At 38.5% G+C, this 18,414-nt stretch overlaps 1 protein-coding gene across 1 annotated transcript in view; it reads right to left on the reverse strand.

The window, feature by feature from the left end:
• LOC121463651 (phosphatidylinositol 3,4,5-trisphosphate 3-phosphatase TPTE2-like) overlaps positions 1 to 18,414 on the reverse strand; it is a 79,480-nt gene that overhangs the window by 36,083 nt on the left and 24,983 nt on the right. The window contains exons 4-9 of the mRNA XM_041675964.1: positions 15,953 to 16,003; positions 14,361 to 14,522; positions 9,793 to 9,912; positions 7,716 to 7,815; positions 7,557 to 7,620; positions 6,799 to 6,863 (exon numbers count right to left, since the gene is read on the reverse strand). Coding sequence (XP_041531898.1) covers positions 6,799 to 6,863; positions 7,557 to 7,620; positions 7,716 to 7,815; positions 9,793 to 9,912; positions 14,361 to 14,522; positions 15,953 to 16,003 — 562 coding nt within the window. The remainder of the gene's footprint in view (positions 1 to 6,798; positions 6,864 to 7,556; positions 7,621 to 7,715; positions 7,816 to 9,792; positions 9,913 to 14,360; positions 14,523 to 15,952; positions 16,004 to 18,414) is intronic.

Consider the following 18,414-nt stretch of genomic DNA (forward strand, 5'->3'; position numbering starts at 1 on the left):
TTGCATGAGTCTGTGGAGATCTGTGTATGCTGTCACAGTCTCTGAGTTCTTCACACATCTTCGCTGTCATGTCTGGAAAATGCTGTTTCTTTAACTCACCAGACCCCAAGGACACTTTTAACTAGCTAAATTTAACTTTTACTGATGAATTAAAACATAAAAGTTAGACATATTAATGGAATATGATTAGTTTGATCCATAGTGAAATATTTAAGTTAGGCCAAACATCTACCTCACTGAACACTATCATTTCTTCAGCACAGACATTCACAGAGCATCTACTCCTGCTCACCCATTGGCCAACCTTTCCTTTGTGATCCTTCCTGCTTTCTCTCCTCAGTCTCTGGCAAACACCATGATGCTATCAACTCCTGTGAGAGCAACATTTGTCTATTGGTGCCTGCCTTACTCATTTAAAACTATATTCCCAATAAGGAGTGGAAGGAGGGAGAAGATGAGCTCCCAGTTCTATTTGTATAATTGAAAAGACAGGATTTCACTCTTTTTATGGCTAGCTAGTATCCAATTGTATTATTTTCATCACTCACCCTTTTGTTCATGGAAACAACCATTTCCTCCGCTGTTTACGAACAATGTTGCAGTAAACACAGCAGGGCAGACAAACTCTGATACACTGAATTCATTTTTTAGTTGAAATACCTACTGCTGATATTACCTGAACTCATTGTAATTCTATTTTGCATTTCCTAGGCACTTTCATAGGGTTTTCTAAAATGACTGTAAAAGTTTAGATTCCTGCCAATAATTCACGAGTCTTCTTTTACATCTTTGTTGGTATTATTGTTTTTTTATTTGTAATTGAAATTCCTAATGAAATTGGTACTATTTAATTATATCTTTTACTGGCAACTCTTTGATAATTAGTATGCTGCCAATATTTCATATACCTGTCGGCCATATTTCTTATTAAAAGAACTGTCTGGGAAAAGTGGAATTTTAATCAATGATGAACAGTTTATGCAACTATGATGTACCCAATGATCCTTTAGCTATCTTGTTTAAGTACACATCACAACGCTAACACAATAACAAAAAAACGCAATGAAACATATTATATCATTAAGTAATACAATATTGCACTTTGAGATACATATGCATATATATCAATAAAAGTATAATTACACACATATGTAATCTGTATATTGTAGATGTTTATATATTTGTGAAATTAAACTTTTACTGAGGTAAATTAGACATTAATATACATACATATAAGGTAACTTTTTAAGCAATTAATTTCAGTTGGAAATTCAAAGACCATAGCTTTGCTGGCTAGTTTATGTCAACTTGACACAAGCTAGATTAGATTCACTTGAAAAGAGGGAACTTCATTAAGAAAATGCCCCAATCAGGCCTATGGGTAAGTATGTGGTGCATTTTCTTACATAGTGATTCATATAGGAAGGCTCAGTCTACTGTGGGTGGCACCATCTCTGTTCAGGTGATCCTGGGGTATACAAAAAGTAAGCTGAGCAAGCCTTGGAGAGCAAGCCAGTAAGAAGCCCTCCTTTGTGGACTCTGCATCAACTTTTGCCTCCAGGTTCCCACCTTGAGTTCCTGCCCTGACTTACCTAGATGGTGGATCAACCTCTTTTCTCCTGAGTTCATGGTGTTTTACCATAGCAATAGAAACACTAACAGTAACATTGCACATTTACATAGATCAAATTGATTTAGTCATTGAAAGATGTCCAAAGCAATATTTCTTCACTATAATTTGCAAACTCAATATATAAATACACATTTTAAAGGAGCTCGAATGAAGATAACCTACATGGATGGACAATATTTATCCCAGAAAACAGAGGCCATTAAATGACAATCTTCTCCCCAAACACAGGATACTTCCTTATGAGTTAATGGTCCTGAAGACCCAACAGTGATGTGGGAGTGTCATATCAATCTGTTGATTTCATTGGTTAGGTAATAAACAAACTGCTTGGCCTCATAGCTTATGTTCTAAGGTGGGTGGAGTAAGCAGAACAGAATGCTGGGAGGAAGAGGAAGTGAGCTCAGAGACTTGACAGCTCTCCTCTCGGGAGCAGACGCCTCAGAGAGACACAATGCTCCCCTATCCCGGGTAGACGTGATAGCTCTGCTCTCTGAGGCACATGCGATGAAGCTCCGACCCAGGATGGTTGTAGGCTAGAATCTCCCTGGTAAGCCACCTCGTGGGCTACACAGATATTAGAAATGGGCTAGTCCAGGTGCGAGAGTTAGCCGAGAAGAGGCTAGATAGTAATGGGCCAAGCGGTGTTTAAAAGAATACAGTTTCCGTGTAATTATTTCGGGTAAAGCTAGCCGGGTGGCGGCACACAGCCCGCCGCTCATATTACAACAGCCATGAGGGCGGCCGGGTGCCTGGTTTGCAGCCCCACTGCTCTTATATCAACACAACAGACCCCCTCCAATAAAAAACAACATAATGTGGGTATTGCTTTTGCTCTTGGTTACCCATTACAATTAGATGATGCGATTTATTGCTGAAAACAGCACACAAGTTGGTTGAAGGACACAGAAATATAATTTGAAACTGACTAGGAATCTTCCCCCTGAGGGCTAGCTTTAATAGATGTGGGAAACAAAACATTACTGGGGGATAAAAGACATCGATGATAGTATTCAGCACTGGATCCTGCATAGTATAATATTGACCTAGTAGGCAAAATGTACAATAGGAGTGTTGACTGTTACGGGGCGATCATGTAATTTTTGTGGGATTTGAGGTTAACAGTAGGTTAATCATGCCTAGTACTGTAAAGCTGGGCAAAAGCTCATGGTTAGGAAGGAAATAGGTCCAACTGGGAAACCTGCTGTTATTTTGCCAAATTAATGTTGTCAAACTGCCTTCTAAATATTTATCTTTATATACAAAGATTTGTGTTGCTTTCCATCTTTATCAGCAATGACTCATAACTAGTCAAAGTGTTGAAAATAAGTGACTGTAAATTCTCATCCCTGAATGGGACATCTGTATAATCCCTCCTGACTCACAGACACAAACACACACACCTCAGGAAACAACATGGAAGGGAGGACAGAAAGAAAGAGTTGGAGGTTCTGGCTATTACAAATCACGCTGCTAAGAACATAGATGAACAAATCTTTTGTAGTATGATAGGGCATCTCTTGGGTATATTCCCAAGAGTGGTATTGTTGGATCCTGAGGTAGGTTGACTCCCATTTTCCTGAGATATCGCCACACTGATTTCCAAAGTGATTGCACAAGTTTGCATTCCCACCAGTAATGGATGAGTGTTCACCTTACTCCACATCCTCTCCAGCAAAGGCTATCACTGGTGTTTTTGATTTTAGCCATTATGACAGGTATAAGATGGTATCTCAAAGTTGCTTGGATTTTCATTTCCCTGATCGCTAAGGAAGTTGAACATGACCTTCAGTGTCTTTTGGCCATTTGAACTTCTTCTGTTGAGAATTCTCTGTTAGGTTCTGTACTCCATTTTTTTTAATTGGGTTAATTAAAATTTTAAAGTCTAGTTTCTTGAGTTCTTTATATATTTTGGAGATCAGACCTTTGTCCGATGCGGGGTTGGTGAAGATCTTCTCCCATTCAGTAGGATGCCTTTTTATCTTAATGACAGTGTTCTTTGCATTATAGAAGCTTCTCAGTTTTAGGAGGTCCCATTTATTCATTGTTCCCCTTATTGTCTGTGCTACTGGGTTTATACGTAGAAAGTGGTCTCCTGGGCCCATGTGTTGTAGACTACTTCCCACTTTCTCTTCTATCAGGTTCAGTGTGGTCAGATTTATATTGAGGTCTTTAATCCATTTGGACTTGAGTTTCATGCATGGTGATAGATAGGGATTTTCATTCTTCTACAGGTTGACATCCAGTTACTCCAGCACCATTTGTTAAAGATGCTTTCTTTCTTCCATTGTATAATTTTAGCTCCTTTGTTGAAAATCGGGTGTTCATAGGATTGTGGATTAATATCAATTTCTTCAATTCGATTCCATTGGTCAACCTCTCTGTTTTTATGCCAATACCAAGCTGTTTTCATTACTGTAGCTCTGTAATAGAGTTTGAAGTCAGGGATGGATGGTAATGCCTCCAGAGGTACTTTTTTATTGTATAAGATTGTTTTGGCTATCCCGGGTTTTTTGTTTTTCCATATAAAGTTGATTATTGTTCTCTCAAAGTCTGTGAAGAATTTTGTTGGGATTTTGATGGGGATTGCATTGAATTTATAGATTGCCTCTGGTAGAATTGCCATAGAATTTACTATGTTGTTCCTACCTGTCTGGATAGCCAGAACCTGGAAACAACCTAGATGCCCCTCAATGGAAGAATGGATAAAGAAAGTGTGGAATATATACGCATTAGAGTACTACTCAGTGGTAAAAAACAATGACATCTTGAATTTTGCATGCAAATGGATGGAAATAGAAAACACTATGCTGAGTGAGATATCCCAGACCCAAAAAGATGAATATGGTATGTACTCACTCACTAGTGGACTCTAGCCATAAACAAAGGACATTAAGCCTATAGTTGACAAGCCCAGAGAAGCCAAATAACAAAGTGGACCCAAAGAAAAACATATATAGATCATCCTGGAAATTGGAAGCAGATAAGATCGCTGAGCAAAAGTTGGGAGCTTGGGTGTGGGTGTAGAGGTGGGGATGAGGTTGATGGAAGGGGAGGGGGAGAGGGAAGGGAGAAGGAAAAAACTGGCGAGAGCTTGGGGAGTGGGAGGGTGGAGATGGAGGAAGAGCAGATATAGGAGAAGGGAAGAGGATATCTACATTAAGGGATCCATTTTAGGGTTGGCAAGAGACTTGGCTCTAGAGGGGATCCCAGGTGTCTATAGGGATGTCCCCAGCTATGTCCTTAGACAGCAGAGGAGAGGGTGCCTGAACTGGCCTTGCCCTACTATCACACTGATGAATATCTTGCATATCACCATAGAACCTTTGTCCGACAATGGATGGAGATAGAGACAGAGAGCCACATCGGAGCACTGGACTGAGCTTCCAAGGTCCAGTTGAAAGGCACAAGGAGGTAGAAGACAAACACGGAAGTCAGGACCACGAGGGGTTGGTCCACCCACTGAGGCAGTGTGCCTGTTCTAATGGGAGCTCACGAAATCCAGCTGGACGGGGACTGAATGCGATCAAACCAGACTCTCTGATTGTGGCTGACAATAGGGCTGACTGAGAAGCCATTGATAAAGGCACTGGGACTTGTTTCTACTGCATGTTCTGGCCTTTTGGGACCCTAGTCTATAAGGATGCACAGCTTCCTAGGCCTGGATATAAGGGGGAAGGCCTTGGACTTCCCACAGGGCAGGGTTCCCTGCTCTCTCTCAAGCAGGGAGGGGGAAGGAGGAGGATGAGTGTGGGAGCGGGAGGGGAATGGGAGGAGGGGAAGAAGTGTAAATTTTTTTAATGGAAAAATCAATCAATCAATAAATAAAAAGATAAAGAAAGCTTGTATTCGGGACATGATGTCTTAGTTCATACTAGCCGTGGCTGTCAGCGTCAAGTCAAGCCAGTCAACACCAGCATGGGGGGTGGAGACACAGTGGGCTTCCCTGATAGCTGAGGAACCCCCGGAAGTTAATGACTGCTTGGGGAGAGTCAGTTTTGAGGGTGTAGCTTCTGATCCTTTGCACATGCTCTAGTGCATGGCCACACACCATGTACATATAAGGAGAACTGACAGGATATGGAAAAGAAGAACACATGAAGTTGGGAGGGGGATGAGCTGGCAGGAATTCTGGGGGGCTGAGAGGGGAAAGTGGGGTTAGACAATCAAAATACATTGCATACATATATGAAATTCTCAAAGGATAAATTAGCTAATGATTTTTTTAAAGAATATATATTTTATTTATATCATTTTTTATTTCTTCCTAACAAAATCATCACAATTCCTTTCAGATCCTCCCATCAAGAGATACAACTTATTTTCTATTCCTTTCATCAAGTCTGGCTTTGTAATTTACTTGTTTTAATAGAATGGCAGAGGCAACCATATCACACTAGGCTTGAGCATGTGTCCTAAGTGGCTTTGCAGTTTCTTTTGACTGCTGTTTTTGTAACCTCTGCCATTGCCTTTATGTAAAAAAGTTGAATCTTGGCCTGCTTGTGCTGATCAGAGAAGCCTTATTTTAGAACATTTTATATATATATATATATATATATATATATATATATATATATATATATATAGAGAGAGAGAGAGAGAGAGAGAGAGAGAGAGAGAGAGAGACTTAGCTATTGAGGACAGGTAAATCTTCAGATGTCCCAGTAGTTTCTCACAGATGCAAGAGTTTTCCGCTGAGAAAATCAGTTCCATCTTCGTTCACTAGAACCACCCAGCTTAACCCTTAAGCCACAGTATCATGAGTTTAAAAAATACTGGTTAAGAGCCGGGCTGTGGTGGCGCAAGCCTTTAATCCCAGCACTCGGGAGGCAGAGGCAGGCGGATCTCTGTGAGTTCGAGGCCAGCCTGGTCTACAAGAGCTAGTTCCAGGACAGGAACCAAAAGCTACAGAGAAACCCTGTCTCGAAAATTCAAAAAAAATAATAATAATAATGGTTAGGGCTGGAGAGATGGCTCAGCCATTAAAGGCTCACAACCAAAAACACACAAAATCACGCTTTCAAACCAGTAAAATTTTAGAATAGTTTATAAATAGAAAAAGCAAATTGATGCCAATCAGTCAGAGTTTTGACTTAAAGAATAGCATTTAGAAGTATATCAACATGGTTAGTATGGAGCAGTGAGCACTGGCTAAGGGGCAGCCTTACCTTGATTGGATTCCGATAGAAAGACTGCCATCCAGATGACGGAAATGACATGGCAATAATACGCTCTGCAGGTCAAAGTAATTGCTATGATGACTATCATAATAAAGATGACAAAACATACAAAAATTTCAACTACATATAGAAAAACTCCTTTTTTTAAAAAAATAAAGACAACATTTGGAATAGAATAATAACATTCTCTGAATAATCAGATTGATTTACTATATTAAATTACTCGATATAATAATAACCATTAAATGGGCACAGTGATCCTAAGACTCAATTGGTTCATCTATTGACCACAGATTTCTATAGGGCTAAGTCTGAAGCTTCCTCAGTATCAGTAAAATTTCTTTAACAAACCAAAGAAAACAGCCTGAACTCCGGTAAGTGCAGCAACTTCCAGAGAACTTTCCAGGCATGTGTCTCAGGAAATCTGAGAACAACAGAGTTGTTGTTTCTGGAGTTGTAAGGAGATTGGAAATTCTCCTGGGGTCCTTGGAACCACGGTAACTACCTGAGCTGAATAAATAAAAGCCTACTAAGACTATAACCCATCCCACCTCCTGTACTGGTTTTAAGTGACATAAGTAGATATTCCCATTACCATGGTCACACTGCCACAATGGCATGTGTGCTCCTAGATAAAGAATCCTTTGAAATAACATTGCAGTAATCAAAAGAGAATGCAACATCTACTAGTCACACACAAAATGCCCAATTTTTATAAACAATATCAACAGGTAGGTCTCACAAACCAGTAACATAAGTGAGGTCCAGGTCAAACCCATCCTTCATGTATCGTCTTTTGTTTCCTGAAACCTGAATAAAGTTTTAAACATAGATCATCAGGAAAAAATAACAAAATACACAAATCTACCACCTGAAACACAGAACAAATGTGTGCTGCCACTCACCAGCCGCCTCAGCAACTTTTCAAGGTCTCTTTTTTGATGAGCCAGTTGCAAAATTCGTATCAGAATAAAAAGCCGCAGAGGTCGAAATACAATTCCCAATCTAAGTAAATTTATACATAAAAATTTAAGTACTCAGAATATTTGGTTACTGTGTGTTAAGTTTAACAGTCTTTCATTCATTTTTGCTGGTGCTGCGGGCCAAGGCCACGGCCCTGTGCATGCTTGGCAAGTTGCTCTACGTTGAGGCATGCTTCTAGTTCTGTTTTCAGTTTGGAACAGTGGTCCTTGGCCAGGGCAGCGTTCTTTTACTTCCATGTAGAAGATGATTGTCAATGTCTAGAGACACTTTTGATTGTCATATTATGTGGGTGTGTTGCTACTCTATTAAGCGGATATGGGATAGGTGCCCTAATAAATGTTTCATCATGAATGACATCCTTTGCCAGAATTATTTGACCTAAAATGTCAATAATGTTAAGTTTGGAAAAGATAAACTCAGAATTTGTGGTTTAACACCATTTTTCTTTTTTTCCCCTGTTCTGTGAGTGTGCATGTTTGTGTGCTCATCAAAACACTGCCTGTGATATCAATATCAGTAAATAAAGAATCACTACTGCTGGTAAGGACATATCAGAAAATAGACTCAAATAAGCTCACTGTTGTTTCTCCTACCATGTAAAACACCAAGGTAGAGAACTACTGCTCTAAAAACTGGGTATTTAATTTGTTTTTTTAATTAAATACTTATTTATTTATTATGTATACAATATTTGTCTGTGTGTATGTCTGCAGGACAGAAGAGGGCACCAGACCTCATTACAGAGGATTGTGAGCCACCATGTGCTTGCCGGGAATTGAACTCAGGACCTTGGAAGAGCAAGCAATGCTCTTAACTGCTGAGCCATCTCTCCAACCCTGGGTATTTAATTTGAAGCCATATGAACAAGGCACCATGAAGAGCTCTGTAAAGTTCTTCAAAGCATGGGCTATGGAGTGAAGGGGTGGCTCAGCAGTTAAGAGCACTTGCTCTTGTAGAGGACATGGGTCTAGTTCCCAGCACCCAGATGACAGCTCACAACCATCTGCAATTCCAGTTCCAGGGGATCAAGTTCTCTTCTCTGGTCTCTGCAGGCACTGATGATGTATGGTGCATATATATACATGCATGCAAAACACCCAAACAAATAAGATAAAAATGAATAAGTGTTTTTAAAAACGATAAAAAATAAAGCATAGGGTAACAGGTTCTAGAGCCCCTAATTCATTGACTTTAACGTGTCAACTGAGAGGTTGGTTGCTCAGGTTACTTCCAATATACAACACATTTAGTTGAATCCTAGATTGAAGTCCTAGGATGTTGGGGTACAGAAAGAAACCAGTTATTTAACAAATGAATAAAACTGCCCCTGTGATCTTTAGACACACATATCTTTCTGTTCTACATTGCCACAGTAAAAAAGAGGGGGTAAGTGGGAGAGAATGAGGGAAGGGAAAGAAGAGAACCCTCCTGATAGACCCTATCAATTCAGACTTTGCCAGAGTCGTCTCATTCCTAGTACAACTGCCCTGTAAAACTTCCTGTCTGTGGTTGCCCACATTACCTCCTGGTTTCTTGCTATGCTTGTTATACTTTAGAGATATTAACTGGAGTCACTCAAATTATATACATGTTAAATAATCTCTTGGTTACAGGTAAATCCCCGGACTGCAATACTTTATATCTAAGGTATTTGTTATTGAAGCAAAAATGGGAATTTATGAAATTATATTACGTTCTGAAGTTAAAGTTGATATAAGAGGAGTCAAGTCTAGTTTTTCCCCTTTGTATTTTTTATTCAGTTAAAGATTGTTGGTGTGTATATCCTCAACAGACCCCTAAATACCAACATGTTTTAATTTCAAAGTACATGGAAATTTATATGAACACTTATTTGTAGACGACTTATCTGGAACAGTCAAGAGAGAGTTCAGTCAAAATAGTAAATAAAACCATGGGAAATGCAACAAATCAAAGGAAGCAAACAACTCAAAAAACATAAAAGTAGTAGTTTTGAGAGGTAAACAATATGTTTCATACATTGGGACATCTCTAAGAAACTTCTTCTCGTAAAACATGATGGCGATGGCGATGAGCAGGGTCACACCAATAACGACGGCGTCTAGGGTGTTCAGTAAGTCAGAAAAGTAATGTTGTCTCCTGGGGCAGAAAGATGGGAAAGTTATCTGACTCATCTCCATGAGGAATTCTATCTTCAGCCCTATCAGTAGTCCTGGGATTCTAACCACTTACTGGCTCCTGGTCCCCACTCTGTCACCTGCATATAATTATGTTCCAAGAACAAGTGTCTTCTGGGTGTGTAGGCTGGCTGGAGCTGAGACTGGCCAATAAATTTTGAGAGTTACCACCTATGATGGGGTAGAGGTGGCCAAGCTGTTCATGCTTCTGTATGTAACTGCAATAAACTTGCTAATTCACCAAAATAAAAAGAGTCCTGTCTTAATCTGTTCAAAATGCATTATCAAAACTACTGAAGTAGTGGAAACATACATCAGTATAGAGTTTTCAAGTGGTAAAGCATCTATCCCCCCTCTCATCTATCACGTCTCTATCATCTGTTTATTATCTATCTATCTATCTATCTATCTATCATCTATCTATGTATCTATCAATATATGTGTCATCTATCTATCTAAAGTGCCAAGATAGCAATTCATAATTGATAAGAGACAGAAGTAAACCACTGAGCAAGAGGCAAGAACTTCCTTCTCCTTTGTAGGTAGAGTACAGACAATATGCATTGCTGGTGAGCAGATGAAGCTGAATAAGGAGTATAAAGAAACTGGGAATGGGAAAGTATAAAAGAAACTTATATAAGGAGAGGATTTCATTATTTCAAACTCAGGATCTGGCTTTGTATGAATCCTGGTGTTTCAATGAACAAATATAGTTTGTCCAGGTCAAAAACAGACTTCCTTTCTTCATATGTGATTACTGGTATTCTAGAGAAAATTTCTTCTAATTTTGAGATAGCATCTATTTTTAGATGGATGTTTTTCAATTGTCTTTGTTATGGTTTATATTGCTGCAATGAAATATTTGACCAAAACATAAGTTGGGGAAGAAGGGTTTATTTGACTTACACTTCCACAGTGATGTTTATCACCAAAGGAAAACAGGACAAATATTCAAGCAGAGCAGGAACCTGGATGCAGGAGCTGATGCAGAGGTCATGGAGGGGTGCTGCTTATTGTCTTGCTCCCCGTGGCTTGCTCAGCCTTCTCTCCTATAGAACTCAGAACCTCATCAATCACTAGTTGAGAAAATGCTTCTTATGGATGACATTTCTGAATTGAGGTTCTGTCCTTTCAGATGACTTTTGTTTATGTGTCTGTTTTGAGGTCTGAGTTCCATAGGGTTCCTTAGAGGACTACTAGTGAGGGATTATTTACAGAAGCATAAACACCTTAGCAATGACTACATCACTGATGAAAATAGTGAGGGCCCTTTTTCTCAGACTCTGGGAAACTGAGCAGTGGAGAACTATACTTAGCTCAAAAAAGAACATGAGGATAAAAATCCTCTTAGGAAAGGAGAGAAATTGCACTCTGAGATGCTCTGAGAATAAAAGGAAACTAGAGAATCAAGTCCCTGACTCCCAGAGCAATATAACCACAAAGTATGGCTTAGAAAACCATGGTCTGTTTTACTGCGATTTTGTTGATGGAAAGAATTTGTCTCTGAACTCTTCTGCACTGTAATATAATTGACATTTTTATTTATGTTGAAATTTGAATTATTTGTGATGTATTCTTTTTGTTCTGTTTTTGTGTTTTGAGAGAGGGTTTCTCTGTGTAGCTTTGGAGCCTGTCTCTGCCTTCCGAGGGCTGGAATCAAAGGCATGCAGCACCACAGCCCAGTCATGTGACTATTCTTTAGTGTGTCATCACATTTGATTTGGAATTCAAGTCAATCAATGTAAATATTTGTACACTACTAGCATAGTTTGAATGTGCTTGGCCCCTATAACCTCAGGGAGTGACACCATTAGGAAGTGTGGTTTTGTTGGAGTGGGTATAGCCTTGTTGAAGGAAGCATGCCACTGTAGTTGCAGGTTTTGAGGTTTTCTATCCTCAGGAAACTGCCCAGCGTTGCAGTCGACTTCCTGCTGCCTACAAGCCAAGACGCAGCCAGTACTACACCTGCCTGCATGCTGCCATGCTCCCAACAATGATGATAGTGGACTGAACATCTGAAGCTGAAACTGAGCCACCCAAATCAAATGTTGTTTTTATAAGAGTTACTGATGTCATAGTGTCTCTTCACAGCAATGAACCCTAAGAGAGAAGTTGATACAAGGGACTGGGATACTGCTGGAATAGGACTGACCGTGTTTTGTTTAGAGAAATATGTTTGTTTGGGAGTTTGGGTTAGGAAAGCAGTGGAATGCTTTAAGCACTGCTTAATAGACCATACTCTCATGGAAGACAGTGTTTCTGAACATGATTTGATGAACTGTGGTGATCAAGAGGTTTCAGAGGAGAAGAATGTTAGTATGTGGCCTAGAGACTGGTCTTGTGATACTTCATTGAAGAAAGTGGCTGACTTTTGCCTTTGTCTGATGCTAAAGTGAAGTGGTTTGGATTAATTCCTTTGGCCAAAGAAATCTCAACCTAGTATAGACACTGTTATGTGGTTATTTGTGGTAACTCTAATAAAGTTTTATAATTAAAAGGAGCAAACTGATCAGGGTAATTTACAAAATGTAAATTTTGAGGAGAGAAAGACCATTAGAAAGTACAGTCAAGATAAATGGCTGGAGAGATGGCTCTGTGGTTAAGAGTGCTGACTGCTCTTCCAGAGGACCCAGGTTCAATTCCTACCACCCACATGGCAGTTAACAGCTGTCTGTAACTCCAAGATCTGACACTCTCAGATAGACATACATGCAAGCAAAACACCAATACAAATAAAATAAAAATAAATAAATTATTTTAAAAAAAGATAAATGGATAAGAAATGCAATAAACAGAGTGATGACCTCAGGGCAAGATCTCACCTAGCTGAATTTTCAACTTGTAAAAAGGAACTAGAAAAAAGTTTAGAGCCAGGAGTGGTGGGGCAAGCCTTTATTCTCAGCACTGGGAAGGCAGAGGCTGGCTGATCTCTGAGTTTCAGGTTAGCCTGGTCTAGAGATCCAGTTTCAGGACAGCCAATCTTAGGCAGTGAAGAATAGAAAGCTGGTAAAAATGTAATTGAATGAGGAAGCCATGTTCCAGGCCTAGCAAGCAGAAAAACTTGTCAGCTTCCACCATGTGGTTCTAACTTTAGAGTTAAGGGTAGAAGAAATGGGTTACATATGTGCTGCCACACCCGATGAAAACCATTGAGGCCAGGCGAGTGTCAGCGTTGTCACTGAATGGAGGCCTAGAGAGGCCATTTTGTGAAGCTATGAAGTTGAAGCCTGGATTTCCCTGGAGATCCCAAGATGTTGGAGATGCGAGAGTTGTGGGGTATCTGCCGAGAGTAGAACCAGCCCAAGAGAAAAAAGTGTGCTGCAGTCAACAAAGCTGGATGGAGTTGGGGATCTGAAGATCATTTTGACATCAGACATGAAGATGCAGAATCTGGAATTTTCCCTGCTTGCTTTCCTTCTTGCTTTGGTCCAGCATTTCCTCAGTATGCTACCTTCCCTATATTTGGGAATGGTAATGCATATCCTGTGCCATTATGCATATCCTGCTGCAAGTATGTGATCATTTTTAATTTTATAAGTGATTACAGTTAAGAGAGTGAATGAATCTCAGAGGAGACTTTGAACTTTGGACTTTTAAACATTGTGGAGACTGTGACAGACTATGGTAAGTTAGACTAAATGAATTTTGCATTATGAAATTGTTACAATTTTATGGATGCCAGGGATTGAAATGTGGTAGTTTAAATGTAATTTGATTCCCATAATCTCATAGGTAGTGGCACTATTAGGGGGTATGGCTTTATAGGAGTAGGTATGACCTTGTTGAAGGAAGTATGTCACTGTGGGGGCAGGCTTTGAGAATTCCTATGTTCGGGATATTTCCCAATGTTTCAGTCAACTTCCTATTACCTGCAAGCCAAGATATAGCCAGCACCATGTCTGCCTGCATGCTGCCATGTTCACCAACATGATGATAATGAACTGAACCTCTGAAACTCAGTAAACCGCCCTAATTAAACATTTTCTTTATAAGAGTTTCTGTGGTCATGGTGTCTCTTCACAACAACAAAAACCCTAACTAAAACAATAACATGCATGTTCCTTTTATTTGTGAATGTAGAGACACAATTGAGAAAATCGTCTGCAGCGCATTGTTGTGGAGCAGAGGTGCAAGGACAGCGCTGACGAAGCTGCTCTACAGACTCTACAGACTCGAGCTGATTGCTGTTCTGTGGAGCAAACCTATGAGGAGAATCACTTATTGCTGTTCTGTGGAGCAAACCTATGAGGAGAATCACTTATTGCTGTTCTGTGGAGCAAACCTATGAGGAGAATCACTTTGACGGAGAACCCATGTGTTGAGCTGACATGACAATTCTTACAGGATACTTCTTATATCACTGCAAAAATTTGCTTTATGCTTCAAAAAAATAAGTAAAATCACACTTACCCTTCTATATATACTCGAAGAAGAACATCCACAAGGAAAAACAAAGCAATAGCGAAAGAAACTGAACTATATTCCAGAGGAATATAAAATATGTTTTTATTAAGATGTAGATCTATAGCCACAAGAAATATGTCCAGAAAGATCAGCATAATTTCAAATATTCTAAAACAAACAAACAGAGAGAGTGAAGGTGCTGCCTCCATAGTGACACAATATTAAAGCCAATGCTCAGATGCCCCCAAAATTCCTTTTTAGAGCTAAACTGTCCTGTGACAGAAAGAACAGTGCTGCTTTAGAGTCTTAAGAAAATGTTCAATTTTCACACAATAAAAGCAGTGATTAAAATCTGCACCAAGCCCCTCCACACTTCCTACAGCAGGGATGTCAGTTGAGCACTCTAAGCTAGAACAACAAATCTAAATTAAAGTCATAAGCTTCTCAGTGTAAATGCTCAGAATTTATAATGACGTTTTACAAATTTCTCATAATAAATGAAATCACATTAGTCCAAATAAGTTTAACTTTAGCAACAAAAAGAAGTGAAAGCATGAATAACATATTCCCTTTAAAACACACTTTCACCCGTAAATACATGATTGCATATGCACGGGTTCACACATGGATCCTGCACACAGAACAGATACATGAGAAAGAATTCGATTTCATAAATATTGAATGATTAATTCAACTCTTAATTGTCCCAGACTTTTTCTTACATAGACTCAAAAAAACATATAAGATTATTATTTTCCTAAATTACAAAGATGAATCAACTCAACTTTAAAGTATGCTTTTTAAAACCTACCAATACAATTAAAATATTGCTAACTTGGGAGTTGGCAAAATAGTTCAGTAGTAAAACACCTGCCACTCATGCTTGAACTCCCCAGTTCCATCCACAGCATCTATGCAAAAGTAGGGTACAGGGCAGTGCAGCTCCTGTAATCTCATTCCTAGGCAGGTGGAGACAGAAGAATCTTGGGAAATCATTGGCCAGTCAGCATAGCCTAAGTGAGCGACATGTATAATGAGAGACCCTATTTACAAAACAATAAGATGACAAGACATTGAAGAAGATACCCAATGTTGAGATGTGGATACACATACGTATATACTCACACATCTGTACAAATAAGAACACCATACACATACAAAATTAATTTTAAAGAAAATGATTACATTGCATAAATCTTTGTAATCATGTGTCAAATAAATCTAATTAAATACTAAAGTATTTCTGGAATTGAGTAATTTGGGGTGTATAAAGCATTTATATAACATTTAGCTTATAATTACAGAATTTAAAATTGTATTCTTTCCTATTTTTACATTTATAATCAGACAAAAACCAATATGTAACTATTTAGATTTGAACAGAGGTTATTCCATTGTACTTCATACTGCTTAGTCTTAACTAAACTTGCAAGATAGATTAGATTACATTAAATGTGGATGCTATGAACTAATTAGCAACACATTGATGCAAAAATTCTTTTATTTTGTTCTCTCTTATTTTTTTCAGGTCCCTTTTTATTAATTTTTTAAACATAAATGTCAAAAATATTTACTTCCATTTCAAGACCCTCACATACCTGAAGGCAACTGATGATACAAGGAAATAGGCTATTTCCTTAATCGTGTTCCTATAAAAGTTAGGAAAATTAAATCAATCACATATTCCTCCTAACATGTATTATGAACTTAGAAAAAAAATTCTTTATAAGTATAAATTTTACATAATATTCCTCATAATATGTATACCAAAATGTCCTATGCTAGTAATTAAAATATTTGTGCTTTTGCTTTTTTTATGTTTCTAGCTAGAATACATGTGAATAAAACACCTTGTGTTGGATATTTAGTAACATATCTAACATGGAAAGCTCCAACTCCAGCTTTAAGGAAACACTGAGCTTGGGAACAGCCAATTAAAGCATCATGGATGGGGATGGAGAAGGCTGGCCTTTTAAAAAGGATTCCAGTGTCTGCTCTTCTATCAGCAAATCATCAGACTTGGAGATACCTCAGTGTCCTAGCAACAAAATAATGGTTTTCTTCTTAAAAATACAAATTAAAGCCAGGTGGTATTGGTGCATACCACCTCTTGGGAAGCAGAGGCTGAAAGATCTCTGTGAGTTCAAGACCAGTGTGGTTTAAAGAGCAAGTTCTAGGACAGTTGGGGCAGTTACACAGAGAAACCCTGTCTAGAAACAACAACAATAACTAAAGGAGGACTCCCAAACTCTTTCTTTAAAGCCAGTATTTTTCTAATATCCAAGGCAGGTAAAGATACAACAAAAATATAGACAGAAACTCCTTACAAACATAGATACAAAAATCCCCAGTAAGATATTAGCACACTGAATAAAAACACATATTACAAAAGCATTCTCCATGATAAAGTTGGCTTAATCCTGTAAATGCAGTGTTGATTCAATAAACATAAGTCAATAAGTACAGTAAATCAAACAAATAACTTGAGAAAAGCATATGATTATGACAAGAGATGTAAAAACTGACATCTGACATGCTTCATGATAAAAAGTCCTGGAGAAGTAGACGTGGAAGTCGTGTTCTGGAGTAGGAGGTCCTTTTGTTTGTGTGTTGCTTTCTTTGGTTAACGAATAAAGAAACTGCTTTGGCCTTGATAGGGCAGAACTTAGGTAGGCAGGGAAAGCTAGGCAGAATGCTGGGAGAAGGAAGGTGGAGAAGGAGTCAACACCGTGGATCCTCTTCCTGGTAAGCCACTGCCACGTGGCAATATACAGATTAATGAAATGGGTTAATTTAATGTAAGAGTTAGCCAATAGAGCTAATTGGCCAAGCAGTGTTTTAATTAATACAATTTCTGTGTTGTTATCTTGGATGTAAGCTAATGGGCGGCCTGGACGAACAAGCAACCCACTCCTGTAACAGTGCTCCTCAACATAATAAAGGCTGTGTATGACAAACCCACAGTCATGTTGTCCTAAATGGAGAAAAACCCAAAGCATTGTGTAAATGAACCACATTTTCCTCATCCATTCTTCGGCTGAGGGGCATTTAGGTTGTTTCCAGTTTCTGGCTATGACAAACAATGCTGCTCATGTCTTTGTGGCACAATTGAGCATCCTTTGGGTATATACCCAAAAGTGGTATTATTGGGTCTTGAGGAAGGTTGTTTCCTAATTTTCTGAGAAATCACCACACTGACATCCAAAGGGGCTGTAACAGCTTGCATTCCCACCAGAAATAGAGGAGTGTTCCCTTTACCCCACAACCTCTCCAGCATAAGTTGTCATAAAAAAATCATCACAGAAAAAAAAAAGAATAATACTGGAAGGACTGCCATTTCAGACTTCAAGATATAAAATAATAAAACCAATATGGCACCACCACAAGAGCAAACATGTATACTAATTGAACAAAATACAAGAACCAAGTAAGTCTTTTTGTATCTGACAAATAGGCAAAAACAGCATTTTAAACAAATGGTGTCTGGAAATCTGGATATCCACATACATGAGACTAAAATTAGACCTATATCTCTTTATAGGATCTATATATGCAAGTGGATCAAAGACCTCAATTTTAAACCTGAAACACTAAAACACTAAAACATGGGTTTTCCCTACAAGATATAGGTAGAGAAAAGCATTTTCTGAACAGGACTTTATTTACCAAGGAATTAAGGAGAGAATTGACAAGTGTGGTACGTTGTAAAAATAAAACCCTTCTAAAAAAAAAATAATAATAAAACCCTTCTATACAGCTAAGGAAATAATTGACTGAATGAAGAGAAAACCTACAGAATCTGAAAGAATCTTTGCCAGGTAAACATCTGAAGGAGAATCAATATTTATAAGGTACAAAGAACAAAAAATATGCAGTCAAGGAAATAATAAATGATCCAATTCAAAATAAACTATATAATTAAAAAAATAGGTTAGGAATCTGAACATAGTTTTCAATAAAAGAAATAAATATGGTTTTAAAAATCTCTAAAAAGTTTTTATCATTCTGAGCAAACAGGGAAATGCAAAATAAAACAACTTGAAGGTATCATTTTACTCCA

The sequence above is a fragment of the Microtus oregoni genome, unplaced genomic scaffold, assembly GCF_018167655.1.
Source record: "Microtus oregoni isolate MIOR12 unplaced genomic scaffold, Mior012 000027F_ref0000203, whole genome shotgun sequence".
NCBI classification, from domain to species: domain Eukaryota; kingdom Metazoa; phylum Chordata; class Mammalia; order Rodentia; family Cricetidae; genus Microtus; species Microtus oregoni.